Genomic DNA, 27,340 nt, shown 5'->3' on the forward strand with positions numbered 1-27,340 from the left:
CACAGTCCCAGGATGATGATGAGGTAGCTGGTGAATTAGCATTTTATTAGCAGTCTATTTGCCCCAACCTGGTCAGATTACAGCCTGGCTCATGTATCTCACCAAAGACAGCAGATCAATTTACAACATGTAATCAAAATGTCAAATGTATTCACAGCTGGTCTAATCCATGGGGAGATATGAAAGGAGCAGGTTCCTGTGATATTATAGCTGTTCAGTTGCCCTGAGACCTGGAATAATGTCTTCACTGTTCACCCCACTCACACAAATATCCATGCTGCTGTGAGCTCATACTTACTCACCATACTGCAGGTGCATATAGGAAGCCAGAAATTGAGCTGGATTTGCATTTATTTCACAGTGAGTGAGTGAGTTCCCTTCCAAGCTGTGGAATGAAAATGACCAGATATAAACATTAGTTGTGGCGGGAACACATCACTCACGTTTCAGATGCTTCCTTCTGAATGTAAAAAGGCAGGATGACTTGATGAGTCCCACGTTCATGTATATATTTATAGTGTGCTCTGCCTGTTCACGTTAAAACTGTAATGTAACTGCATGATCCCTGTGCTCTCAGTCCTGCTTAACCCATACCCTCCTGTTTGAGTTTGAGCAGGTTGAGTCATAAACCAGGAGGGACCCTGTTGACCATGACTTAACACCAATGATGTTTTCCTCTAATCTCTCCCTCTCTCTCTCTCTCTCTCCTCAGACTTCCTGGCCCCACTTCGAGGGTGTCCACTGCTGGCAGTGACATCCCTCCAAGAGGCTCGGTCAGTGCCGCTGGTAACAGACGCAGCCAGGGCTTCAGTGACAAGACCAAAGCCAACTCACACCTGAACAAAGGTAGGACAGATCATTAACCTAGAGCACACAAGGACACTGGCATGTTTCATTTGTGAAATGGGATTGTCATTTGTAGCATATCGCTCACAAAAATGCCTCTTGTCTAACTGCTGTCAATTGCTTATCTTTTGTATAAGCAGAAGAGGTTCATTCCTATTCAAGTCTATAAACTGGGCATTTACTTGTGGAACTTAGTGCCTGCAATAATCAGAATGTTAAATGGCTGAATGCAGCAATTTCATTTGGAGATAATGTGACTTGAATGTAGTAAAGGTACTGACCTGGTAACATTAAGGTGGTTAATCTAAACTGCTTAGACTCAGTTTACTTCACTCTGTGCTGCAGCAGACACACTGAGCATGCGTGGCAGTGTGTTCAGTTGGACGTTGGGGTTGAAATAGCCTGTGTCACCACTCAGGGAGCCATGGCTTTATATAGACTGTGTTAGTGTTCACAGCCTAAACTCATTACTCTGCTTTCAATAGAGAATTCTGACAACTCAGAGAAAGAGACATTACGAGAGAGTGAAACATTAACAGAGAAAAAAAACTGTGTGTGTGTGTGTGAGAGAGAGAGAGAGAGAGAGTCTGCTGTCTGTGTTTAAACTGTGATAAATTAACTGGGACCACCACTGTTAGCAGCACTGTGTGGCATTTATTCTCATGTGCAGCTTCATTGGAGAGGAGTGGGAAGTTGTACATTCATGAATTAACAGACTTCATGAAAACAAATTACCTTCATTGTATTTGTATTGGTGATAGATGCAGTGGTTGTAAGAAATGAAAAGGATTTTCTTATAATACACCTTTTTGCAGAAAGTTAGGTGATTAGATCCAAATATAAATAATTTCTTCCTTCATCTGTTCAGGCAAAAACATGAAAAACATAAAACATGTTCTCCAGTGTGGGTGTTTGTACATTTATATGTTTGAAAGCACTAGGTCCTATAATTAGCAGCAGGTAGGGTGAGAATCACTGCCCTCCCCTTCCCATGTTGTTCACGATGGCCAAGCCCCTCCCCCTGGCCATAGTACTGCACTACACTCCCCCTCCTCCTGCACTCTCTGGATGGATGGAAGTGTTTTGGGACTCTTTCCTCTGTTGCCCATCTCCTTTTCTTCTATCTCTGTTCCTCCTGGACTTCTGCAGTACCCATGAGGTTTGTCAGCTTGCACTTGTACTTCACTTTGAGCTCTGGGTGGCAGGTTAGATAGTTTTTGAGTGAAGACTTTGTTTTGCCTGAAACATTTGAGAATATGGTAGGATTTAGTCAATTTCTTTGGTTTGTTACTGAAACTGCTTTTGAAATTGGGGAATTGTGCATGCTGCAAGAATGTGTCGAGTCAGGACCTTTTTATGAAAAGCATAAATAGATTTGAGATCATGTGGATATGTATTAATCTGTGATTGATTTAAAGTTTGTTTTTGTATCTGTGTGATATAACAAAACAAAATTGCACATGGGGGAATTATTGTTGCTTCATATTATGTTGTACATGCTTCTTGTGAGACACTGCTGCTGCAGGTTTAGATCGCTGGAGAGACACCACCTGCAGCTTCAGTTGTGAGGTCAGACTTGCTGTTTGTTAATGGCTGTGACACTAGAATGCAGTCACATCAGTGCACGGCTGCACACTGAGAAAACAGACTTCTTCCCCTCTGCTCTGTGTGAACATAAGGTGACAGCGTTTGGGTGTCCACAAAGTGACCCAGAACAGAGAGACAGAGAGAGAAAGAGAGCAGCCTGTTGTTGTTTAGCTGTGTATGTGCACTTCTCTGTCGGTGCTCTCACTGAATGAATAGCCTTCTGATGAGCTGTAGCGTCACTGTTTGAATGTATTCATGTGGAGAAACTTTAAAAAAAACACACACACACACACACAAAAGCTCCCTGTCCCTCTCACATTTTGGAGCATAATGACTGAAGAGAGAACCAGGGAGAGTGAGGGCTTCTGAATCAGAACATGATGAGTAAGCAAATGTTGTGCCAATCTGACATTATTTGTGTCAGATTGCAAATGAAATTTCTATGAAGGTTTCTGTAAATTCAATAAAGCTGAACAATGAGAGATAATTGTCATGACACTTTCTCACATGCAAAAACACCAAAGGTTTAAAACCACAAATGTGTCTTTTCATTCCTGCTATATGAACGTGACTTGTATGTAAGTAGGGCAGTTACAGGTCAGCAATTTGGTCACTGACTTGCTGAGAAGGTTTAGCTTCTTGTCTTGTGACCAGTGCAATCATGAGTGCAGTTGGCAAACTTGTGATGTCTAAACAGTATCAGCCGACACTACTGCTAATGCATCTACTGCATGGTTTCTGTCTGTGGAGTGTGTGTGCGTGTGTGCGTGTGTGCGTGTGTGTGTGTGTGTGCGTGTTTAGTGGAGTGGAGAGGTCCAGTACATATATAGATAATGTGTGTGTTGGCTTTTTTGTCTTTGAAGTTGCTGAGCAAAACAGATGTTCCCCCTCGCTACACAATTTGACATGCATGCACAGACATGTACACACAGCAATGAATGGTGTTGATACTCAAATGACATGGTTTTACATGGTGCTTGTCGTCAAGCATGAGTGTGACAATCTGTGAAAGGAGCATTGGGTCAACTTCCTAAAATACCTAAATGTTATGCAGTTCACTCAGAGGAGTATGACGCCTGTCAGACCCTGAGACAAACGTTCCTTTTATACAGAGATACTTTACATGCATTGCTGTAAAGCATTACTTAATTTGTTTACATTGAATCAAACATGCTGGTATTTGCTGCTTCTGTGTTTGATTTCAGACTGCATCCAGAATCAGAGGCAACAACAGCTTTACCCCACTGATCCAATTCTTTATCTCTCTAACCTGCTGCCAACATAAATATTAAGAAATTCATGTTTGCATACAGAAGGACAAGGTGGAATAAATGCTAAATTCCTCCCTAGAACACGTATCTATGGCAGACATGAAGTAGATACTTGGTCTGTTATCCACAACTGTACTGTTCTGCTCACTTTTTCTCCCATGACTGTTTCCTTAAGCAGACACCCGAGCAACACAGTGAATGGGGGGCAATGAGCAGTTTAATTCCAGGCTTTGGCCCAAGGCTGCACCAGGCCTTTAAGTCAGTGACCCATTCTCAGGGTTTTTTTTTTTTTGAGGTAGAAGTGCTTCCACATTTTGGGCTGGTAATCTAATCTAACTTAATTTAATTTGGTTTCTCAATGAGCTACAAGAAAAAAGATACATTAATTTGTGATCAAAATATGAAGTAGTCATTTGTTTATTGGATCTTTGTCAACTTATTTTTGTATTAATTGTTGTCATCAACCACGTTTCCTGTGTAGCATCGACACATTTTTCCCCTTTTAAACACAAGAATCTTTCTCAGTGCACAGTTGTGTCCAAAGACGACACATTCACCACCTTTCTTCAAATTAAATCTTTACTCCATCTTGTTGGCACCAACAAATGTAAGGGTCAGTGTTCAAGTTAGTGTTTTTTTCTGACGTTGGCAAATTGTTGTAATTGTGACAGATTTAGCAGGTTTTTTAAGAGTTTCCAAGTAGATAACTTTGGCGTCAGTTTCCTTCAACCTTTTCAATCCAATTGAAGTGTGTTAGTGCACATTACTGTGGACGGTCATCTGTTCCAATGTCCAAGACCTGTTCATGTCCTGTCGTTCTTTTCTGACCCAGAATCAAAGTTGACCCATTTCACAGATAGCACAGACGTCCTGCTGACCCACACCAAAGCTTCCCTCATTTTCTCTGCCTGCCTCATAATCACCCCCTCTCATTTAGCTACTTCGGCTAATTGGGCCTCAGTCACGTTCTAATGGTTGCATTGTTTCAAGCTGTGCTGAGTAAATGCTAGCCAGGGAGAGAAATCAGAGGAGGTGAGCAGGTGTTTATATCCTATAAGAAGATGAACAGTGCTATTAAAATGAACTGGGCAGCCATATGAGAAAGTGGTTAACACATGGGTTGAATATACTGCCCAAGTTGCAACTAAAATAGACAACGTGAATTACATAAATTGAGTGAATGTAGTTGATATTAGGGGTGGGTCACAATAGCGATTTTGTCGTCATTCCTCATGCAATGCGATAATCGATACCACAGTGCAAATATCAATATTTTAATTCACACATTATGTAGCTACATTAAACTCCAAGACTCAGCCAGTTTCATTTGCCAGATGTTGCTACTTCATGTCTCCTCACAGTGGTGCTGCTCAAATGAATGAGGGAAACTTGGGCAGAAGTGACCTGGCCAAAAAGGGGAGATTACAATGGGATAACTGTGGAGAAAGCTACTTTAAGAGATGTCCCATCCAAGTTCAATACATAGACTTTATGCACGTTGTTCTCTATGTTGTGAATAAATAGAGAAATCCTGCACTTTTAACTTTTTGTTTTGTACATTCTGTTTTCTTCAGTTAGACAGATATTGTGATGTATTGCTATTATGATTGTCTTGCAATATATTGATTATCACAGAATTGTTGTATTGTGATATTATTGGTATTGTGGACTATGTATTGTGTATCGTGTCGTGATTCCCACCCCACTTAAAAGTGTCACTGGACATTTCACAGAGTTGTGCTCTTAATTTCTTTAAAAAACTTAAAAAAAAGTTTTATTCCATCTGCAATTACCACTATCAAGTTGCACAATTCTTGAGCGTGCACAGTTTCATTGATTTGCTGTTTTATTGTTTCTATTTTGATAGATAGAAACTTATTCATATAGGAAACATAGGAAAGTCAAGTTTGGTTTAACTGTTTAACTGTGTCTATTTTGTCTTTTGTTCTTGTTATTGTGTTTTTAAATTGTCTTTATTGTTTTTGTTCCACAAACTGCAAAACAAATTTCCCTTTGAAGGACGAGAAACATTATCCATAACAGAATTGTTGTTGATCACTAGTTCTCACTTGGTTCAGTCTTTCTGGATACATTTGAACAGAGGAAAAATAGAAAACCAGGGGCACAAATATGTAAACAGCCAACAGAAAAAGTGAATTTCGTCTTGAGAAAAGAATTACTTTAAGATATGACTAAAGCTACTACATCTATATGAGAATGCAGTTGTAACTCTGAATGTGTGCGTTTGTGTCAACTGTAACGCTTCACTGTGCTCCCTGCACAGGCTTTCTCTCACTGGCCAAATCCACTGATATTGGAATATTTAATACTCGTCTGAAGTGTTAGAGTTAGAGTTACATTCAGGATGCTCTAGTTTTCACATCAAGAGGAATGATTAAGAACAGAAATTCCAGCCTTTTCTCCCTTGAATGCTTCTCTCCTTTGTAAGTTGTTCTGGAAACTGGGACTGGAATAAGACTTAATGTTCAACTGTAATTTCAAGCTTTTCATGAATGTTATCGTTAAGGAACTGAGTACTTGTCACTATATGAAACCACACAGTGTTTCTTAAAGCTGAGAGATGCTGACCAAAGAAGTCCATATAAGTCCAAGCCTTACAAGTGCAACAGCACTGCTTCTTGACTTGACCTGCTTGGCAAGACTTTAAAGCACTTGAGCCTGCTCCTCATTGTTTTTATAAACAGTGTGTGATGGGTTCCTCTCATTGTTAGTGCTCAGGGGTTTTGAACAGTTTTGGTGGCTAGCCCACAGCAAGGTAATGACATGTTTGGCTGTATCAACACAAACCACCTCCAGGCCTTATAAGGTGACTTTGTGTGGGGTCAAAGAAGACTCACCCTCACCATCTTGTTTCTCTTCTTTTCTGCTCAACTCTTTTTGCTTCTGCATCATGGTAACCAGTGTTGTTTTCATCAACGATGATGAAATTATTTTGTTGACGCCCCTTTTTTTCATGACGATAACGAGACGAACATTTCATGTTTGACGACGAAAACATGATGAGACGTGTGTGAATTTTCGTTGACGAGACAAGAATGGACATAAATGTCAGTGTGTGGTTTGTCAGACGTTCAGAGTGCACGACATTTCTGCTTATTGGGCGCGTCTGGGCGGGGGTTCGCTGTAAACCACCTTCGCCACAAGCTCTTCCACGCCGATTTAGAGTCGGCCGTGGCGCACCACCGGTGGAAGAAATTTCATGTCAAACTTATGTGTGACACTGTTGTATGATGAAGTCGGCATCAATTCATGAAAAAAAATGTTGAAAAGTGGAAATATGGAGATTAAAGGGTTAGGGTTTCTGCCCAACAGTAATCTCCAATACTTATTGACCTAAATGGATTTGTTAAAAGACTATACTTGTACAAAAAACTAAAACTGACTAAAACTTTTTTGAGTTTTCGTAGACTAAAACCATCACATATAGAAATGACTAAAATATGACTAAAACTATCACATATAGAAATGACTAAAATATGACTAAAACTATCACATATAGAAATGACTAAAATATGACTAAAACTATCACATATAGAAATGACTAAAACTATTCAGCGTTTTAGTCCAAAAGACTAAAACTAAGACTAAATCTAGAATGGCTGCCAAAAACAACACTGATCGTAAATCATTGCATAGTAAAATGTCTTTTTTTCTTCTGGTGCAGATTCCTCAGAGGATATGACCACACAGCCTTCAGTGATGACTGAGCATGCTCTGTCGTCTGCGGTGACTGTCAACTCATCCGCCAGCATCCCCACTGCTACCTCCACCCTGATTCCTCCGATATCCTCCTCCTCATCCACAGCCATTCCCCAGCCAAATAGCAACAGCAAGCCATGGAGGAGCAAGTCAATGAGCTCCAAGCACACCTCGACTCCTCACTCCTCCACCAGCACCTCCACATCTGCCCTGCAGACCATCAAGCAGGAGAAAGATACTTTCTGTAAAGCTGCAGCAGCAACTGAAGCTCCTCCCAAGGTTGTCACGCAGAAGTCAATGCTGGAGAAGCTTAGGCTCTTCAACAGTAAAGGTGGCTCCAAATCTTCCACCTCCTCCAATGGAGTTGGTGCCCAGACTGACAACACTGCCCCAGCTAGGCTGCATGGAGCAGGGCAGGTGGACAGAGTGGAGACTGCCTCCAACACTGATTCACTGGAAGAGGTCGATGGTAATGTCAGGCCAGGAATGAATGGAACCAGCAATGTGTTAGCATCTGGAGCAACTCCCTCAGCAGGTAACACTGTCTCCATAACTGCCAGCAGCCCCAAAATCGCCCTGAGGGGCATTGCCCAGCGCACTTTTAGCAGAGCTCTAACTGCTAAGAAGGGCTCTGTAAAAGGCCCAGAGAAAGACAAGGACAAGGGCAAAGAGAAGGAAAGAGGGAAAGAGGTGGGAAAACGCATCTCAGTCCCCGACAGGACAGAGCTCAGGGGAGATGACATGAAGGAGGAAGTATCACCTGTTGCTGTAGACACAGAGAGCTTGAACAAAAGGGCATCTAAAATTGCCAGTTTCATTCCCAAGGGGGGTAAAGCGGTCAAAAAGGAGAATTCCACACCTGCACAGAGTGGAATACCAAAGCCAGGAGGCAAAGCCCCAGGAGTTGGGGGTAAGGCTTCCTCAGTGAAGGAGTCAGGGGAGAGGCCTCGGAGCATGCGGTTAGGAGGGGGCCTCGCCATGCACCGCGGACCTCTGGACAGAGACAGGGACAGCAGACACTCTAGCTCTACCTCCAGCCTGGCCTCCACAGAGGGCAAGACCAGCACTACCCCAGCAGGAGGCGGCACCACACAGAGCACAGCCAGTAACACAGTCAGTGTGCAGCTACCTCAGACTCAACAGCACCACAGCCACCCCAACATGGCCACCGTCGCACCTTTCATGTACAGGTGAGTTTACTCACTCCACTATTCTACTACTATTTTAGCTTTCGTTTCACCTGCATATGTCACACAAATGCAGCAGTACCAGACAGATGTGCAAATAGTCATAAACATACTAATATCAAAAAGAACAAAAACAAATTTAACAGAATGAAGATCATGCAAACCCATGGACATTTAGATGAATATCCAGATCAGATTTAAATGCACTGTATTGCAAGAGATATAACACATGTGAGTGTGTGTAAAAGACAAAACATGTTGTTTGTTGTTTAAGGTAAGTTGTTCATAACAACCTAAGTTTTTAGCAACCACTTAAGCCCTCTATAACTCTGTAGACCATATATTGTGTGTTTGACTGTGTACGAGTCAAAGTCATGTGAAAACATTTATTCAGTCATCACATTATGATTTATTCTCTGGCGGCATCTGAAAATACAGAATGTGAAAGTCATCTGTGACTTGTTAGCTAGGAATGTCACATCTGTGTTTGTTTGTGTTTAAGTGCAGAGTGTGTTATTTGCCTGACTGTTCTCAGAGTCTGGGCAAATATGTGTGGATGCAGTGTGCCTCTGACCTCTGTCCTCATCCCAGTGTGATAAGGAAGGAGCTCCCTCTGCCTCTCAGGGACTCTTTTCTAACAACCACTCATTAGCCTCAAGACACTTCCTGCATCTCTGCCCTTTCCCCTTCTGTACATTCTGACCTGTTGCTAACCACCACACCTCATCATTACCTACAGGATATACCTCCTCTGCCTGTCAGAAACAGCAAATCTCATCAAATTATTCTCTCACCTGCAAAAGACTAATAAGCTACAATGTCAAGCGCACCACTCAACAAGAGTGGTGCGAGAGGCAGTCTGTGGGCACAGCATTTAACTGTGGCCAAAGTCTGGGATCAAGCAAAGACCAAAAGCAGCATTTCCAACGCATTCAATGTCAATATCAACTCCAAAAGGTACCAGCCAGTGCAGCGGCTGAACTGTATTGATTTTATCCTTCAAAGATAAACTTTACTGGCATTTGGGGCTTAGCTCAGCTCATTTTGGACCCTGGTCACAAGACTTGAAGCACAGCGGATTTAATTCTTAATCAGGTTTATTGGTCTTTCGTGACAATTTGCTAACAATTTGTTTCCCTCTAAATGTACAATCATTTTGAATCGATTCTTTTAGCACTGTGATCACTTACAATATTTCCCCAGATCCCAAACAGAAGGGGAGGGAAGCGGGAACACTGAGTCCGGCTCAGGAGGAAGAGGTGGAGACGTTTCCTTTACCAAGACCAGCCAGCCCTCCATCGACGACCTTTCAGGTATGCAAATCAGTTACAATATAAAGGAGCTAACTTTAATCTAATGATTCTGTTAAATATTTCTGACTTTGTTTGTTGTTTGGCAGGGGGGGGTGTTAACTCAGGTGAAGACCCAGAGACGAGGCGGTTACGAACTGTCAAAAACATAGCAGACCTGCGGCAAAACCTGGAAGACACCATGTCCAGCCTGCGAGGAACTCAGGTCACACACAGGTAAAATAAAATGTATTCATTTTCTACAAAGTTGAATCCACTCAGAGACTCTGTGTCAGTAATGCTTGTTCATAGATGGTTGTTTGAGGTAAGCATTCATTAAATACACCTTTGGAAGAAGAAGAAGTTTCTTTTAATTTGTATATTTTTTTTATCAAAATCTTGAATATGCGATTGATACCATATTGATTGTATTGATAATATGCAGTAGCTGTTCAATATCATTCAAGATATAAAAATGATAGTAAGAGGAAAATATTCAGTATACATAGCACAAGATATGTACACTTCACAGTCTTATAAAGATCATCTTGGAAGAAATAGTAAATTGAGAATATGGTAATTAACCAGCTAAAAAAATCTGGTAATCATCTTAAGTGTTTTTTGAAGGATATTCTGATCATCCTGTTGAGTCAGCACTGTTCACAAAGAAGGGTTTGAAGCACATCCCAGTATAAAACAGAGCTCTACTGTTCATCAAAGTGTGAAGCCTTACAATGGCTGAGTGGTAAACAGGCTAAATCAGGCTAACTGGTGGGATGTGAATCAGTGACTAGTCAGTAGGCTTTGACTGTTTAGGTTAACAACTATTCCCTCTTGTTGCCGTCTCATTGTCCTTTGGCTTGATTCCACTTTGATCGCAGTGCATATCTTTCATGTTGTTGTTGTCGATTCAGGTTTAGCTCTAATCGTGTTCCCTTGCACAGACTTTTGACCTCAGCTATGGTCGTCAGTCTCAACACTGACCCAGCTGGTCAGCTTCAGTTGAGGGTCTGTTGTAAGGGTTTTTTCCTATGATTCAGTTTTTGGTTGAATCTCTCATATTGTTCGTTTACACTTTTCATACACAGTCTGCTAGTTTTATTTACTATATTAAAAAATCCGATTTTTGGAAAATACTGCAGCCAAAATAAAAGAAACAAATGGTCTAGCTTTGATAAGTTGTCAAAAGCATGATAAAATAATTCTTTAATTCTACAGGCTAATATTTAATTGTGTCATTGAGCCAGCCACTAAATTAGTTCACGGTTGTATTCAGAATTTAGAGTTACTTTATTTTCTCAGAAGCTTCGAGGTTTTTTCCACTACTCTAACAACTACTATTCAAACTAAGTTTTGAATAAAACCTTATGTAACCTTATATCACCTCTGCGTTCTCTCTAATCAGCACCTTGGAAACCACCTTTGACGGCAGCGTCACCACAGACATCAGCAGTGGTGGCAGTAGTGGTAATGGCAGCAACAACAGCAGTGGGGGTCGGAGCATCCTCAGCCTCACTTCTTCCCGACCCTCCTTGTCTTCATGGCGACTCGGCCAGTCCAGCCCTCGTTTGCAGGCAGGCGACGCCCCCTCGATGGGGAACGGCTACAGTGGACGAGCGGTTGGCAGCCAGGGAGGACGGTACCTGTACCCCGGGCACCTTCGGCGGCAGCTGGCCGGCAGAGGGGGGGCACTTTGTAGCATGGACATTGGAGACAGAGCTGGGGAGGACATCGACCTTGAAGGAATCGCCATGGAGGTCACTGGATACATGAGCGATGGAGACGTGTTGAGCAAGAATGCTGCTCGCACTGATGATGTCCCCAGTGGGTAAGTGGATTACACTGGAGGTTCACCTTCAGCTCAGAGAACTTGTGATTAATACTGTATAATGTTTTCAATCTTATTAAACTAACTATCAAAAAGCAATATAACTTTATTGATTAAAGACAAATTAGCTATATTTAATTGTGGCCCTAGAAATGAGCTGTTTACATGTAACAAAAAAAGACATGAGAGACATTCAGCAAACTTGCTACTTAAAGGTCCAGTGTGTAAAATGTATGTGAAATGATGTTTGTTTTGGAAGAAATTACGTTTATACAATCATCTGATTGTATAAATTGTTGTTTTTAGTTGGACCACCATGTTTTTACAAGAGTCCGCAATGAACAAACATAACATCCTTTGAGTTTTGATGCTAACTGAGGTGAGATGAGGGATATATTCAGCTGCAACTTATACAACATGATGTTGATACATTTTACACACTACTTTTATTTATTCTTTTATTTTTATTATTTATTTATTTTATATTTGCTCCTCTGTAATATGACCTGTGTTACTTTGATCCAATGTAAACACACTTTGAGATTCCATATTCCATCCATCCATCCTTCTTCTACCGCTTTATCCTTCACATGAGGGTTGTGTGGGGCGCTGGTGCCAATCCCAGCTGACACAGGGTGAAAGCGGGGTACACCCTGGACAGGTCCACATAGAGACAACCAACCATCCACTTTCATGTGAAATCAGTAGAGGGCAGTAGTGTTCCTTCCTCACAGACCAAATGTTGGGTGACATCCCTCAGTTTAGCTTCAGTAGCCTAAGCAACTTTCATTCTGTATAGATCCCACAAGTATCTGATCTCTCAGTGTCTGCAGATGCAGAAGCACTGATATGCTGATAACCTGTTTATTTGCTTGCTCAAATCCATTGTCCATGTTCTAACAGGCCCCTTGCATATTTTGGCTATCACACAGTGCAATTTAAACTTCTGTTGTCATCATTGTTATCAGATAAAGCTGTAATCGGCACCAACTTGCCCGAGATGGCATCAAAATGTCAGAGAAAGAGATAGCATGGTCTGGAAATGGATGAAAGAAATGTAGAACAGATCCTTTGTGGTCAGCTCAGAAAGTCATAGAAAAACATGCATCTCTCTCTCTCTCTTTCTCTCTCTCTCTTTCTTTCTCTCTCTCTCCTTCTCTCTCCCTCCCTCCCTCTCTCTATCCCTCTCTCTCTCTCTCTCTCTCTCTCTCTCTCTCTCTCTCCCTCCCTCCCTCTCTCTCCCTCCCTCTCTCTCTCTCTCTCCCTCTCTCTCTCTCTCTCTCTCCCTCCCCCCCTCTCTCTCTCTCTCTCTCTCCTTCTCTCTCCCTCTCTCTCTGGAGTGGGAATTACTTCCTCTGGCCCTGATGCAATTGTACTGATTCACCAGCCCTGGGGCAGCTTTACAAGTCAAGGGATCTAAGTGTTCTTGAGGTACTTAAAAGGTCTGTTAAGCAGACAAAGACCAAGTCACAGATACACCTGGACATGTGAGTGATGTGAACAGGTGAGCAGAGCCACTTAATATCCTGCCTGGGTCAGAGACAAGACAGAACAAAATGTATTTTATTAGGATTTTCTGATGCTCTGATAGCTGACATGTTTAGATAATAGATTTAATAACAGTTTAATCCTTTACTTGAGATGTAAGAAACTGTGAAAAAGGCCAGTCGCAGTTTTCCAGAGCTCAAAGTAATGCCATAAAATGTTTGTTTGACCAAAGCCTGAAACATGGATTAATATACACTGGTATGAAGCAAAGAATAGCAATACATCCTGACATTTAACAAACAGCCGTAAACATGTACATTTTTGCTTGATAAATTACTCAAATGGTTTGTGGATTGTAGATTGTGTTAGATTGAAATGCTCTTAATAGTGGATGACAGGGACCTGTTAGAGTCTGGACATGTTTGATCTAATTCTCTTACCTACTGTATGTGATCCCAAGTGATGGATGATTGACAAGTGTTTTTATTTATTTGAAGGTCGCCGTGTGTTTGTGGGGGAATGCAGGTGCATTTTGGTGTGTTGTGGGTATTCATGTTTATACATATGAGGATATTTGAGTGTGTGTGCAGGCATGTTGGTGTGTGCACAGTGGGTGGAGTCGCCCTGTGGGTTAACCATTTAAAACAGACACAGACTGATTACCTCCCCCTCTTCCTTAAATCCTCAGGCCATTGAGCAGTTGGCCCTTTCACAGGCCTGTTAGCATCCACTAACTGGTTCTTCCACACTGAGGCGGGATGTTTACTCAGAGAGGAGGAGCTGGTATTTGAATAAAGCAGTCAACTATCTCAGTTTAACTCTTATGGCGTATGTCTAACCTAGTTTAACCTGTGGTGCTCATAAGACTCTTTTTTTTATTGTCCCTATTGTTCTGTAATAAAAAATAGAATGACCACAAATTAAAGTTCTTATAACTTGGGAGTGAGCCAGCACTCATTTGACATATTGAATAATCTCTGACATTTTATGGTCAATCAATAATAGGTAGGCTCAATACTGTTTTCGTTTGTGTGTTTGTTCAAACCACATGCGTATGAATTATCTGTTGAGGTTTTAACTGCCTCCTCTGTTTTTCCTTAGACTTCGCTGACCCACATAGAAAAGTGACCCACCCCCATTCCACCCCTCAACCTTCTTAGCTTATGTTGCCCCCTTTCCTCTTTCACTCCCTCCTTTACTCCTTTCCTTCCCTTCCCTCCACCTCCAGCTTTCACTGACAAACCCAACCTCCAGTCAGGAGATATAAGTATGTGGAGCTGAGTGAGGCTGCTTAACAACACTGAGCTCCCACAGAGCACCAGACACACACACACACACACATTCAGGCTTCACATGGACGCATGATCTATACACTGCAAGTTCACTGAGTACACGTCTGATATCACCATGCTCAAACACCCTCTCACCTGGTGTTATTACCCATGAAAGTGTAGATATCTCTCACAGGTCCAGATGTGATAAATGAGAGTAGCTGAAAAAGGAAACCTTTGCTTTGGAGATTTTAATCAACAGAGATCAGCCCTCACCTGGACTTGTTTACTTTGTTTTGGACTATCTGTGTTTCCATGTTTAAGGCAGAGAGGTATGTCACTGTTGAGTCATTGTTTTTGCTCTGTTTTTTGTCATGTTCCTCCTGTCAGTTCCACAGTGCACACATATGCTAGTCAAATATATTTGCAGTTTCATGTATTGAAGAATTCTTGCTTCCATCAGTTGCATGACTGTGTAAACTTTGTGCTGCTGCTCAATTTTCAGCTCATAAACTGTCTTGTTTGGACTCGTTTCTCCTGCAGAAGGTTACAGGTTAACAGGCATCAGAAACAGGAGGACAGGGAGAATCAGTTTCTCATTAGTGTGTGAGCGTGCATGTGTGCTGATGTGTGTATGTGGTTGTGTGAACACATTTTGTGTCTGATCCTCCACACAGCTTAAAGCTAGGTGTGTGCATGTTAAAGAGAGAGGATGCCTGGTCATCTTCAAGGTGACTTTGCTTAATATAATGGGTTCCTCCCATAAAGGACATGTGTCAGAGGATCCCTGCATTTTCATTGCTGTCCGCATTGTCTGTGATCTGTGTGGAATCTGCAAAATGACAGTTTACTAACCCAGCGAAACAAGTTTTAATTTGAGTGATGACTGAAAATACCCCCACGCATGCAATTTTTAACCTTGAGTTAAACTGTCAAAAGCAAGCACTTCTAGTTTGGACTCTTGGGAAGATTAGCAAACACATCACCTGACAGAGTATCCACTTATTCATGTTCTGGTGAGAAAGTGCAACATCAGGTGTTCAAAGTAATCTATTGAGCAAAAATGCTACATAATTGCCTGTTGTAGCTTGTCTGCAAAACAGTGCTGCAGTTCTTTTTTTTTTGCCTCTTTTAGCTCATTGTTTTGGTTTTTCAGCCTGCACACCCAATCAATCTTGTTTGTTGAAGAAATTAGATATCCAATAATAAATAATATAATAATAATAAATAATAAATAAACCAGAGCTAAACGGGGCGGAAATATTGTACTGCAAATGAATCAGTTGAGCTTAGATATGATCCAAATGAATGCCATGCTGTTCTGTACCAGATCCATAAATATGCAGTAATGATAGTAGAAAGCTGTAATGTATCAACATGGTGTGTTTTCTGCTTGTTTTGTTGACCCACATTGGCCAGAAAAGAAGCAAAGGGGTTTTTGCACATTTTGTACAGGTTTGCTCTCTGCTGACTTTTAGCCGTTAAATCTCTGTGTCACGGCCTACATGTTGATTCTGTTTGACTACATGTTACACAAAGGAGCTTTGTCTACACTCACATGTGTAGGAATAAATGCATGTGGTGAATGTTTAATTCCCGTTTGCTAAGGGCCACATATAGATAACATGGAACACTGTTTTAGCGGTTCAGCCACTTGCTCTGCTTATTTTGCTACTCACTTAACTGCAAAAACAGACTCATCATTAGTCCCACACAGGAAGCATTCATCATTTAAATGACCCAGCCTCAACATTGAATCAGTAGCATGTCGTTAAATTACACCTGGGCTAAATGAGTCAATATTTAGTTCCATCAGGAATCTCCTCCACTGGCTTTTTTTTAGCTTGAATGTTTGTGTTAGTGCTGAGGGCCTCAGCATCAGCTTCAGACTGTAACGGTCAGCCAATAAATCAAGTCACTTTACAGTAACAAATGTGACTGAATGACCATGTTCACCCTGCACTTGTATGCTTCGTGATGTGTTTGCTTCTCTTGATATTCATGTTGTTGGTCGATCATAATATCCCAGCCTGTATGACAAGTCAGACACAGTGTTGATGCCGATCATTTGTGTCAGAAGAAAGGACAGGCTCATGCTGTGTCTCCTAAGCTGCCGCCATTCTCAAAGACGGCTGTTGTTTTCCACTAGCCTCATGAGCGAGTATGTCTTCAGTTAGATATTTTGTTGTCTTCAGTGTCTGTGTGGGTGCTTTTCACCAGACATTTCAGCTTGATTGATGAGATCTATGCCTCAGCTGGAAAACTAGATGGATGTGGTCTTTCACTACTTTGTATACAACAAAAGCAGCTCTGAAAGGAAGTAAACTCTAGCCAAACTTGGCCTTGCACAACTGCAAATCATCCACTCTGAGCCTTTTAATGGTGTATCTTAGATGCATTTTACATTGTGAGTGCAGTGTATCATAATTTTTGGTGTGCTTTGCAGGTACATGACTGACGGAGGTTTGGGTCTGTATACACGTCGTCTGAACCGCCTGCCTGACAGCATGGCTGCTGTTCGAGAGACACTCCACCGAAACACATCGTCTGGACAGGGGGATGCTGACAGGTAGGTTTGAATAACAATTATTTTTCTTTTAGTTTGAAAAAAGATGATTGTGTTTGTATATTGATTCCAACTGAAAGTAAACTGGACCATGCTCAGATTTGCTGCATCTATATTCTCTGTGATAGAAATAAGTAACGGGCAACTACTACATCTTCTGACAGTAAACCAGAAACTAGTGAGTGAATTTTAAGACCTTTTTTTTGCTGCCACATATTTTCAATTGGCAAATCTTTTAAATACACAAGGTGCAGAAGGTATTTGTACATCCCTTAATATGCCAAGTAAACACACTGTGTTTGTTCATATGTGGCACAGCCGGTTGTGTAAGTTTGTGCATACTGTGAGTACATATAGTTAGGTAATATGTTCTCCTGATTTTATCAAACTTAGAAGTAAAGATCCATTTATCCATTATCTACCACTTTATCGAGGGGGGTGATGTGCCATTCTCATAGGGCGATAGGCGAGGTACACCCGGGACAGTTGGCCAGTCCATCGCTGGGCCACACACACACACACACACAGAGACAAACAACCATTCACTCTCACATTCACACCTATGGTCAATTTAGACCAAGTCACTTGTACTTGTATGATTTCTACATGTGGGTGCAGAAGATCATCTTGACTCCTTAAAATATAGTAAAGGGAGAAGCATAAAACATGCAAACCAGTCTTTAGATGCACTTGCTTCTGCCAGAATGATTTCACTGAGATGCTGCACAGTTTGTCCTGTTCATGGGGACGATAGAGATAAAACTATCAAATACATTAACTATTTACTTTTGCTTTAGAAATTTTAAAAGTCTAAACATTAACTTCACAGTTTTAATTGATGTCTTCTATGGACAGATATGCTGTAGTAGTTTCATTTGCTCCTCAGGTGTGGCTCATTTCCTGTCTTTCAGACTTATGACCTTTGCTTTTTTGCTGGATTTGCACGTACACACACACACACTCACAGATGGAGCTAAACACAAACCTTCTCCTGTCCTTCTCCTCACCTTTCATCTTTCCCTTTTCACTCCCTTTCCTCCTCTCCTTCCATGCTTCCAAGATTCCTTCTTTCCTCTCACTTCTCCTTTTTCCTTTACCTTGTTTTGATTAGAGAGCACAGCGACCAAAAGAAAGTGGAAGCAAATTAAATGATAAACAGTGGGGGACTTCTCCTTTTGCTTTGGTATTTATCCTTGATTTTGAGCTTTCATGTTTCCCTCTGAGGTTTAATTGTAAAAGTAGGCAGCTCATGTTTCTGCAGAAACTTTCCTTTTTGTCTTTCTTGATCTTCAGTTTTTTTTCCACTTTCTTAAGAAGAAAGAAGGGCAAGGATGGAGTTTTAAAATAAAGAGTGCAAGAAGTGACTTCTTCTTCTTTCTCATAACCACTTCTCCTAAAGGGATCTCTGATAAATGTACTTACTGCTTTTAGTTCGGGATTCATTAGGAGAGCTGGGCAAGCAGCAGATGAAATAAATGCATTAGCATAATAAACCCAAACTATAGGTGATATAGTGGTGAACACATTTCCCTTTGTTTTCAACATAATTGTAATTCATGAGTGTTGCAGCTTTAAGGGTGTGTGCGGTCCATGTATGCTCACTGGGTGTGCAGCTCACCTATAAACCTGCTAGAGTTTAAATGCTTTTTATGTTATGTTTATAGATGCAGACTGGAAGAAGTGGGGGCGGGGAAAGGTGTTGGGTGTCACAATAGAAATGGGGCAAAAACCCCATGACCTCTGGATGAGGGGGGTCACAATCTTCAAAAGGCTGGACTGTTTCCAACAACCTTTCAGTCTTAAAGCTAAAGCCCTCCAGAACAGATCAAACCTGGACTAATGAGAAGCATACAAAAAGAAGGGAAAAAGGAAAAAAGAACTGGTTGAGCAGCTTATCTATGCAACATGAAGCCATTCAAAATATACTTTATCTTATCGCAGTTGCTAAAACCAAACTGCCACATTTATGTAAAGCAGTACAATTGTGCAAAAGAAGTCATGAGACAACAGGATCTGTGAGGCTGAGACAAAAAACGCTAAGTGTGTGTGTGTGTGTGTGTGTGTGTGTAAGTATGCTCATCCCTATCATTTATCTTTGTGGCAGGAGAAAGAGGAAGCAATCCATAATGGTCCGACCTGTGATTTGAATTCTCTTTGTTAGAGCAGACAAAGGAAATGTCTTTGTGGTGTGAAACTGCTGTAGCTGTGAGTGTCAGAGAAACCCCAGCACCTCCCCTTTGTGTTTAAGCATTGAAGATATCATTTCAAATGAGAACTTGACAATAATAAGAGAGAGGACAGCACAACACAAATCACTTAGTGTTCAGACTGATGACTGATGCTTTCACTTGAGAAAAAAAAGAATATAAATCAGCATAACGAGGTGCAGGTTGGTCAAAACATTCTGTCAATGGTCTATTCCACTCATCTACAACTTCCAACAGCATCACTTGAGATGGTCTGAGCTGTTGACTACTGCTTTTTGTCTTTTGGCATCTGTTGAACTCAAACCCGTGGATACATTTGGATCATACTTCATAGATATCTTTTTTCATATATATCTTTTTGGCACCTGAAACAATGGCCTAAAAGAGACTGTCCTCCAATAAAACGTACATATAGGTCGTATGCAGGAATTACGACCTATGTTTACGTTTTCAAAACATGCGCCCCTAGCGGTTGTATACATAACAGCAACCACTTCCGCCTTAGACGCCGTATTTAGTGGCTTCGCTGATGTCGGCACCGGCAGTCGGCTCAGTGGCGAGAGCGCTGCACCGGAGCGCGGTCGACAATGGTTCGGTCCCTAACTATACCACCTTTTTAATATTTTGTTTATATTTACTACCTAACCCTGTCTTTTACTACCTAACCCTGTATATGGAAAATACTACCTTTACGTCGCATTTAGGGGTAGAATGATACTAACCCTATAATTCATAGTAGTATAATACTGATCTCTGTCCAAAAACCTTTAACACAGGAGAATAGAATCACTCATCACTCCTATACCTTTAGTCATTTTGTTTCTTCCAATATCCACATATTTTTCAGCTGTTGATGTCAGTTAAGAAGCCTTTTTGATTTAATATCTTTTTTCCTCTCAGGGTTTTTTTTTCTTCCACTGCAGAACATCTTGTACCACTCACACTTACACTTAAAGAGGCTTTTAACACACACATGCACACACACACACACAGAAGCACACACACACACACACTGTTTAATGCCCCAAGCTCCAGCATGTTATTTTTTTCTGTCTGGACTTGAGCAGGATCCCTGTTTGCCCTTGGGGTGAAAGAGAGAGGTTCACCTTCCTTCTTCAGCTCTCCTTTGCTACCAACAACACCTGGCACTCCACCTGTCTTGCCCTCTACCTGTCTGTGTGTATGTCTGTCCTCTGTAACCCCACCTCCACCTGCTCTCCTGCTTCAGCATGGTGAATGTTGTAGATTGCCCTCAGGCTCTTACTGCAACAATAATCACAGGCTGAGCGTCTTCCCTGTTTCTTTTGTTTCACAGACCAGTCGTCCTGTTGTCTATTTGTATGATAATCACACAGACACAGCTTCATCTTCATTTGCCTGGTTGTACTCGTACTGTTCCTTGTCCCTCCTCAGAGAGCATTAACCTGTCAGTGCTGACCACAGCTGTTGCTCTGCTCCACTCTTTGAATGCCAGAAGTGTTTGGTTAATGATGGACAGAATGGTGCAAGCTCAGTTAGTGTTGGGTTACTAGGATCTCTGGCACCAGAGTAAGTGATGAACACACCTAAACTGTCTGTGGTTGTCCTTTTTTGTCCAATTATCACTTTACATAATTGGAATATGATTTATGAATAAACCTTTACAGTAACTGTACATTTAAAAGCTCTGTTTAATTTCCTTATATGAATCTTGTAAATCATGTGTATTCACTGATCACAGAGGAAAATGTATTTTACCTTGTGAAGGATCTACCATAGATAACATGGTAGCATGCTAACATATTCATATATATATACAGTATATATATATATATATATATATATATATATATATATATATATATATATATATATATATATATATATACAGTATATATATATATATATATACAGTATATATATAAGAAGAGGAACATTTGGTCTGCAATACTTCTATCCTCTGTCTGCACTCTCCTTATCTTCTGCACACACACACTATTTAAACAACCACTTTTCTACATATTCTCACACATCTTTGATACTAAACCCCATAAATGCATCCCAGACATGTTTAAGCTGTGTGTGGTGGTGTGCACGTGTGTGTGTGTGTGTGTGTGTGTGTGTGCGCCTCAGTCATGCTGGAGCAGTCTGACCCACACACTGTGGCTATTCCATGAAGGCTGTTGTAGTTGATGATGCTCCCACACACGTACTGTACATGCTACAGAATGCTCTTCTACTCCCACTGCAAAAACCTCCATCTTATTATTCTTTTTATTATTTTATTCTTCAAATGTGTAGCCAGTGCTTTAAGCACAGAGAAATTGTTTTATTTTATTTGTTTTGAAACACTAAGATTCCTAAAAGAGACAAAAAAAATGATGTTTCAGTTTCCATGGATACTGTTTAGGCCTTCGAGCTCTTAACAAGCACACCTTCTCTGCCCAAGGCTCACAGCCTACACACCATCCATGCTACACACTCACACATACTAAAGAGGGTGGAGCTTTACTCAGGTAAAAAAAAAGAGTTTTTCTCCCACACCTTCTCAAACATCGCAGCTCTAAGAACCCCAGTTCTCTTTGTCTGTTTTTATATTTATTTTGCTACTCATGTAAACACAGAGAGATTTACTTACGAGATCACCTACAGAGAGACAGAAAAAGCATGGGGAGGCTCGCTGTAGTCTGTAATCTGAACTGGTCTACCAGGAGGAAACAGTAGATGGAGAGAGCGTGTTGGACTTAGATTCATCTACACTGTGTGATTTATGAAGCAGTCAGCAAAGGGTAAGTCCTAATCCCCATACTTCCACTGACTGACATTTCCAGTGGGGGGGGGGGGGGGGTCAAGGAAATAGTTTACTTTCTAATTTTGTAACCCTCTAATTCACTTTTTCTTTTTTATTTAGCCTTCAGTAGCTTTAATGTTGAAAAAAAAACCTTATTCCGCATATCCATAATAAGATTGTTAAGTGTATGATGTCAGTTTATTCTGTTATACCAACATGAGGTTTACGTTGATCATAATGTTGTAAAACTGATCAGATTTGTACCCATTATTGACATATTTTGTGTCTTTGTGATTTCCACACAAGTTTATATTACAGTCATGTTAGTCTGACTGTATCATTTTATTTCTTAGTTTACGTGACATGTTTGCACAATATATACAAAGTTCAAGGGAAAGCAATGGAGCTAAAAAAAAAAAAAACAGACAACAGACTACAAAAAGTTAAGAGGGTAAATTACTTTCTTTAAAGTGAATTATTTTCTGTCATCTGGAGATACTTTTCCAGAAGGATTCAAACCACATGAGCATGAAAGTGAACAGATTCCTGCAACAGCTTGCTTTTGATTTCTAGGTGCATCCCAACAAAACAGTTTTTGTTATTTAGCCCCGGTATCCCGGTAAAGAGGCAGTCCTTAGTTTCAATCTAACATTTAGGTGACAATATGGTCGCCTTTATGCAGTGTGTGTTTAAGCAGCATGTCTACACACACACGTGGAATTCCACCTTTTTCACAGCACTCGACAAATGAACTTCTTGCTGCAGTTGTGTGTCTGTGCTTAGTGATGCATGTCACGTGTTTGAAGACATCAGTGTCTTTTCAGCACATATCTGGGTCAGCTGGTTGAGTCTGAGGGAGTGTGTGTTTACACATCAAACATAGAGACAGAGCGAAAAGAGTCTGAGGATCTAAATGCTTTGATAAATAGTTTTCCTAAGGCAGGAGACAATGAGACAAGACTCGGGAGACCGACAGAGAGACAAGAGAGAAAGAGACACATTCCTGAACATGTTGTTCGATCCAGTTCTGTCATTTCTCGTCACTGCAGGGACAGCTGTGTCATTTTTGTACCACACAACTCCTGGGCTTTGGCCCGGAATGTGCCTGGTCCCATCCCAAAGCCTAGTTTACATGTCACAAAAAAGAAAGTATTTTAGAAGCAGAAGCTTTTTTCTGTTGTGGAAAATAAAAAGTTCATGAGAATATTATTATTGTAACAACATTGCATTGTATTGTATTAGTAGAGTAATGATCCAATAATGATATCATACTGTAATTAAAGCAGCTGCAAGTACTTTGCGTTACAGTAAACGCTGCATTCTTTGTAGCCTAATCTCCTTTTTTTATTTTGTGTCTGCAAATACTACGCAGAACTTCTGTTATATATGTCATTAACGTTTGCATCTAAACGTCTGTGTATTTAAATTGGTTTAATTCTTTCTGGAAGTTGCTAAGAAGAAACTTGATAACATGACGATGACTTACAACGTTATCATAATAAAGTTTCAAATAGGTGGATATCGATAATTATCACAATAGAATGTCAGATAATTAAAGATGAAGTTTTGCTCTGGAGTGAAAACTGTTGTTGTTTCATGCTCATGCAAACCACATTTCCTCATGCAAGTCACTGTTTGTCTCCTCTCTTTTCATGTTGACTCTGTAGAATATACTTTGGACCTTACCTGTCAACTTTGGCATGATGTCATTTCTGGCCACGCCCCTTTCCCTGAGGACTATAAGCCAAAGTCTTTCTCCCCCACTGTCGGTCTGTCTGTCTGTCTGTCTGTGCGGACAGAGACAGAGGTTTGGGGTTATATGATCCAGAGGCAGTGTGCGGATCAGTAGTTGCCCCCAAACACAGGAAATCCCCTTACTTCTGCTTCACAGCTTGTTATGGCCACTGGTCTGTATGTATAATTCTGTGGGACAGAGTGGAATGGGGGTTTTCAGGAGGGGAGTTCAAGTACTGCAGAACTGAACTGAACCGACAGACCAACGGACCACAGTCCCCAGGGAAGCACATAAGTACAGTTAAACAAACACAACTGCAGCCTCGTTCACAGGACACGACCAGACACTCTTATTGGCTGACCCACTGGCCAGATCTTTTTTCCATTGGTTCGTTTGCAACCCCCACTGCTGTTCTCTTAAAGGAAAGTTTGGGGTTCGGCCTCTGATCTCTGACCCCTTTGGGAAAGCGGAAAGCTCTATATAGCAACCTGGCAAGAGTTTTCTGTGTGGAAGGTCTTGATTTGGGTCACTTTTCTCATTTACAGCTGTCCTCTCTACACATTTACAGTTTTAACTACAAACACCTGGTTTTTAAAAGGATCACTTCACCCAAAACCACCACCATCAGTGTGGCTTTATAATGATTGTTTGTTGTAATTGTTGTAATGTACGTTCTGGAACGGTACATTCTAATCCAGTTTGAATTTCCGTCGTGGATTGTGTGGGCCGGAAGGCGACATAAAAAGCTTGACGTCATAACAGTGTGACATAATGTTAGTTGCCAATAAATTCCACAAAGAAGAATGTGACAGAATAAAAAGATTGACATTTTGTGTTTGTTTCTTCTTGGCATGTGGCTGTTTATCACTAGAAGACTAGCTTTGTTTGCTGGCTACACAGAAATGACACTGCCAATTTCACAGAAGTGGCCTCATCAACCAATCAATAGACTGCAGTGTGTGTATAGCTCCACTTTTTAGGGTCAGGCCACTGTGCTCGGTACCCCAATGAAAGGGTGACAAAAACTGGTTCAGCGTGGATCAGTTCATTTGGCCCCTATCTCAATGTTTGACAATAGAAATTCAAAAAGTACATAACATATTGAACTGAGCCACTGTACCACTTGGTGGAAATGTTTTTTTTGTGTTGTATGATTTGGGCGCACTGACCCTCTCTGTTCTTCAGAGTCAAAGTCCATTAGATGCCAAATTCTACGGCCTACGATTGGCACCACTTCCTCTTGGGTGCAGCCTGTGGTTAATGTCGCCATCTCCTGTGATTGGCCATGAATGTCTCAGTGGTCGTTAACTGGTGGGTAGCGTTGCCAGCAGGAGGCTGTGGGCTGGGCCATGCTGGTTAAGCTGATCTCTAATTAGCACTGGCTTGTCAGTTAGTATGGGTGGATCTGTCTGGGAAACTGTAGGCTTGCACACAGACACACAGACACACAGACACATAAACTGTAGCTGGGAAACACACATGCACACCCACATACAGTAGGCAATAGTGGTGGATCGTCCTCAAGTTTCAGGGAGTCTATGACCATGTGGCTTTGACTTGTGTCGCTCTTTGATTGTTGTTAGGCTGAAGTGGCTTTTTTGTGGTGTTGATGTGTGTGTGTGTCAATGTGCTCTGTAATGGTGAGGCTGCAGCAGTGAAGTGGTTAACAGTCCCAGGGGAGGCTCATGTTACCAGCACCAGGGCAGGTCCTTCACTCCCCCCCAGTATCTGTGTCTGTTAGTCCACAGAGAGACCAAACGTGCCCTAGGGATGAAGCGTCAGTGCAGGCAGTGACAAAGGAGCTTGATCTAGGAAGACTGCCAGGGTAAGAGAGAGAGAGGGGACTGGGAGGGAGGGGGAGAGACATTGTGAACAGAGGGAGAGAGAGAGAGAGAGAGAGAGAGAGAGAGAGAGAGGAGCAGACTGGAAGTGGGAAAGATAGTTGGCTGTGTGAACTCACTCGGTGGCATGGAGTCATGAAGCTTTCTGTCCAGCTTAGCATTTTCTCACAATGCTCTGGTTCCCACGGCAACCCCGGGACCCTGACCAGGTAGATGTGTGTGTGTGTGTGTGTGTCTGCGCACGCATGTAATGCATGTGTGTGTGTGTGTGTGTGTGTGTAAAGGAAACTTTGACCTTAATGATGACTTTGATTTATCTGCGTGTGTGTGTGTGTGTGTGTGACTTTCCCCTGTGGGTGTACAGATGAGCTGTGATGGTTTTGGTCACTTTGAATCTCCCAGCACCTCTCAGCTTGTCTGCTCCACAGATGCTTTCATCTCTGAAGCTCTGTTTGTGTCTCTGTTCTGCTGCTCTTTGATTTATTCTGCCGGTGAATACACTTCCTTTCTGTCTCTGTTTGTCAGGTTGCACAAAAAGCAGCATATATATTTGACTTGAAATGCTCAGAATGCTCGGACTAAAAAGGAAACTTATTTTAATTTAATAATCAGTATTTTATCTCTTCAGTTTAGGATAATGCAACAATATGCAGACCCACTGGTTATATGGTGATTATAGTGTGTGTGCATGTGTGCATGTGTGTGTGTTCTTGTGCATTGGCCATCACCGTCAACCTCCCTCTGGCCCTTTCAGAATGATGTTTGCCAACTGGCCAAGCTTCCTGTTCCCCACAGTCTCCCAGCAGACACACACGCACACACGCACACACACACACACACACACACACACACGTGCACGGACACTCACACAAGTCCTGCGTCGACTCCCATTGTGTTTGCTCTGTTCAGCTGGATCTGTTTAACAACTCACAGACACACAAACACATCATGATGTCACCCCTCCATCGAGCCTTTGTTCATATGATAGACAACCCCATTCATCCTGTGTGTGTTTGTGTGTGTGTGCACACATGTGTGTGTGAGTCAGCTTAGACAGAGGAATAAAGAAAAGAAACCATCGGGCAGCCAGAGATGCTGAATCCATATTTGTTGTTTGTTATTCATGGTTTTATTTTCATTTAATGCTGTAATTAATGGATCAAGTCTTATTTTTTCATTCAAAGGAATACTCATAAGAAATAAAGCAATGCAGATACGTGTTTATATAAAGATGTTTGTACAACATTTGGTTATAAATAGACACATGCAATAAGCTGTATAGATGCGCTGTCATCTGCACTCAACAGCAAATCTAAATCAAGGAAAAAATTGGATGTTATGTCACAGCTTACTGCTGTGTTCTTAGGCTCCATACAGACTGGCTGCTGGATCTCAAAGAGGAATCAAACAAGACCCATGAGGACATTCTGCATTCTCTTCATTTTGGATGATTCAGTGTTTCACGATTGAATTGAGCTTCTGTGTGTGTGTGTGTGTGTGTGTGTGTGTGTGTGTGTGCAGCTGGGATGACAGCAGCTCTGTGAGCAGTGGCATCAGCGACAACGTTGACACAGATGACATCAATACCAGCTCCTCCATCTCCTCCTACACCAACACGCCCGCAGCACAGCGCAAGGGCCGCAACACACAGGTATGACTTAACACACACATAAACATGCATTCCAAGTTTTTTTGGCTGTGGCATATGTTAGATTAATGTGTTCCAGGTAAGTT

General features: G+C 41.5%; 1 protein-coding gene across 8 annotated transcripts in view; it reads left to right on the plus strand.

Moving 5' to 3' along the window:
• The window catches only part of nav2a (neuron navigator 2a), a 188,713-nt gene that overhangs the window by 134,664 nt on the left and 26,709 nt on the right, over positions 1–27,340 (plus strand). For all 8 annotated transcript variants that reach the window (XM_058628877.1, XM_058628878.1, XM_058628873.1 and 5 more), the window contains 7 exons: positions 713–846; positions 7,390–8,614; positions 9,815–9,924; positions 10,011–10,137; positions 11,306–11,728; positions 16,934–17,056; positions 27,128–27,257. In XM_058628877.1, coding sequence (XP_058484860.1) covers positions 713–846; positions 7,390–8,614; positions 9,815–9,924; positions 10,011–10,137; positions 11,306–11,728; positions 16,934–17,056; positions 27,128–27,257 — 2,272 coding nt within the window. The remainder of the gene's footprint in view (positions 1–712; positions 847–7,389; positions 8,615–9,814; positions 9,925–10,010; positions 10,138–11,305; positions 11,729–16,933; positions 17,057–27,127; positions 27,258–27,340) is intronic.

This window comes from Solea solea, chromosome 5 (assembly GCF_958295425.1).
Source record: "Solea solea chromosome 5, fSolSol10.1, whole genome shotgun sequence".
NCBI lineage: Eukaryota > Metazoa > Chordata > Actinopteri > Pleuronectiformes > Soleidae > Solea > Solea solea.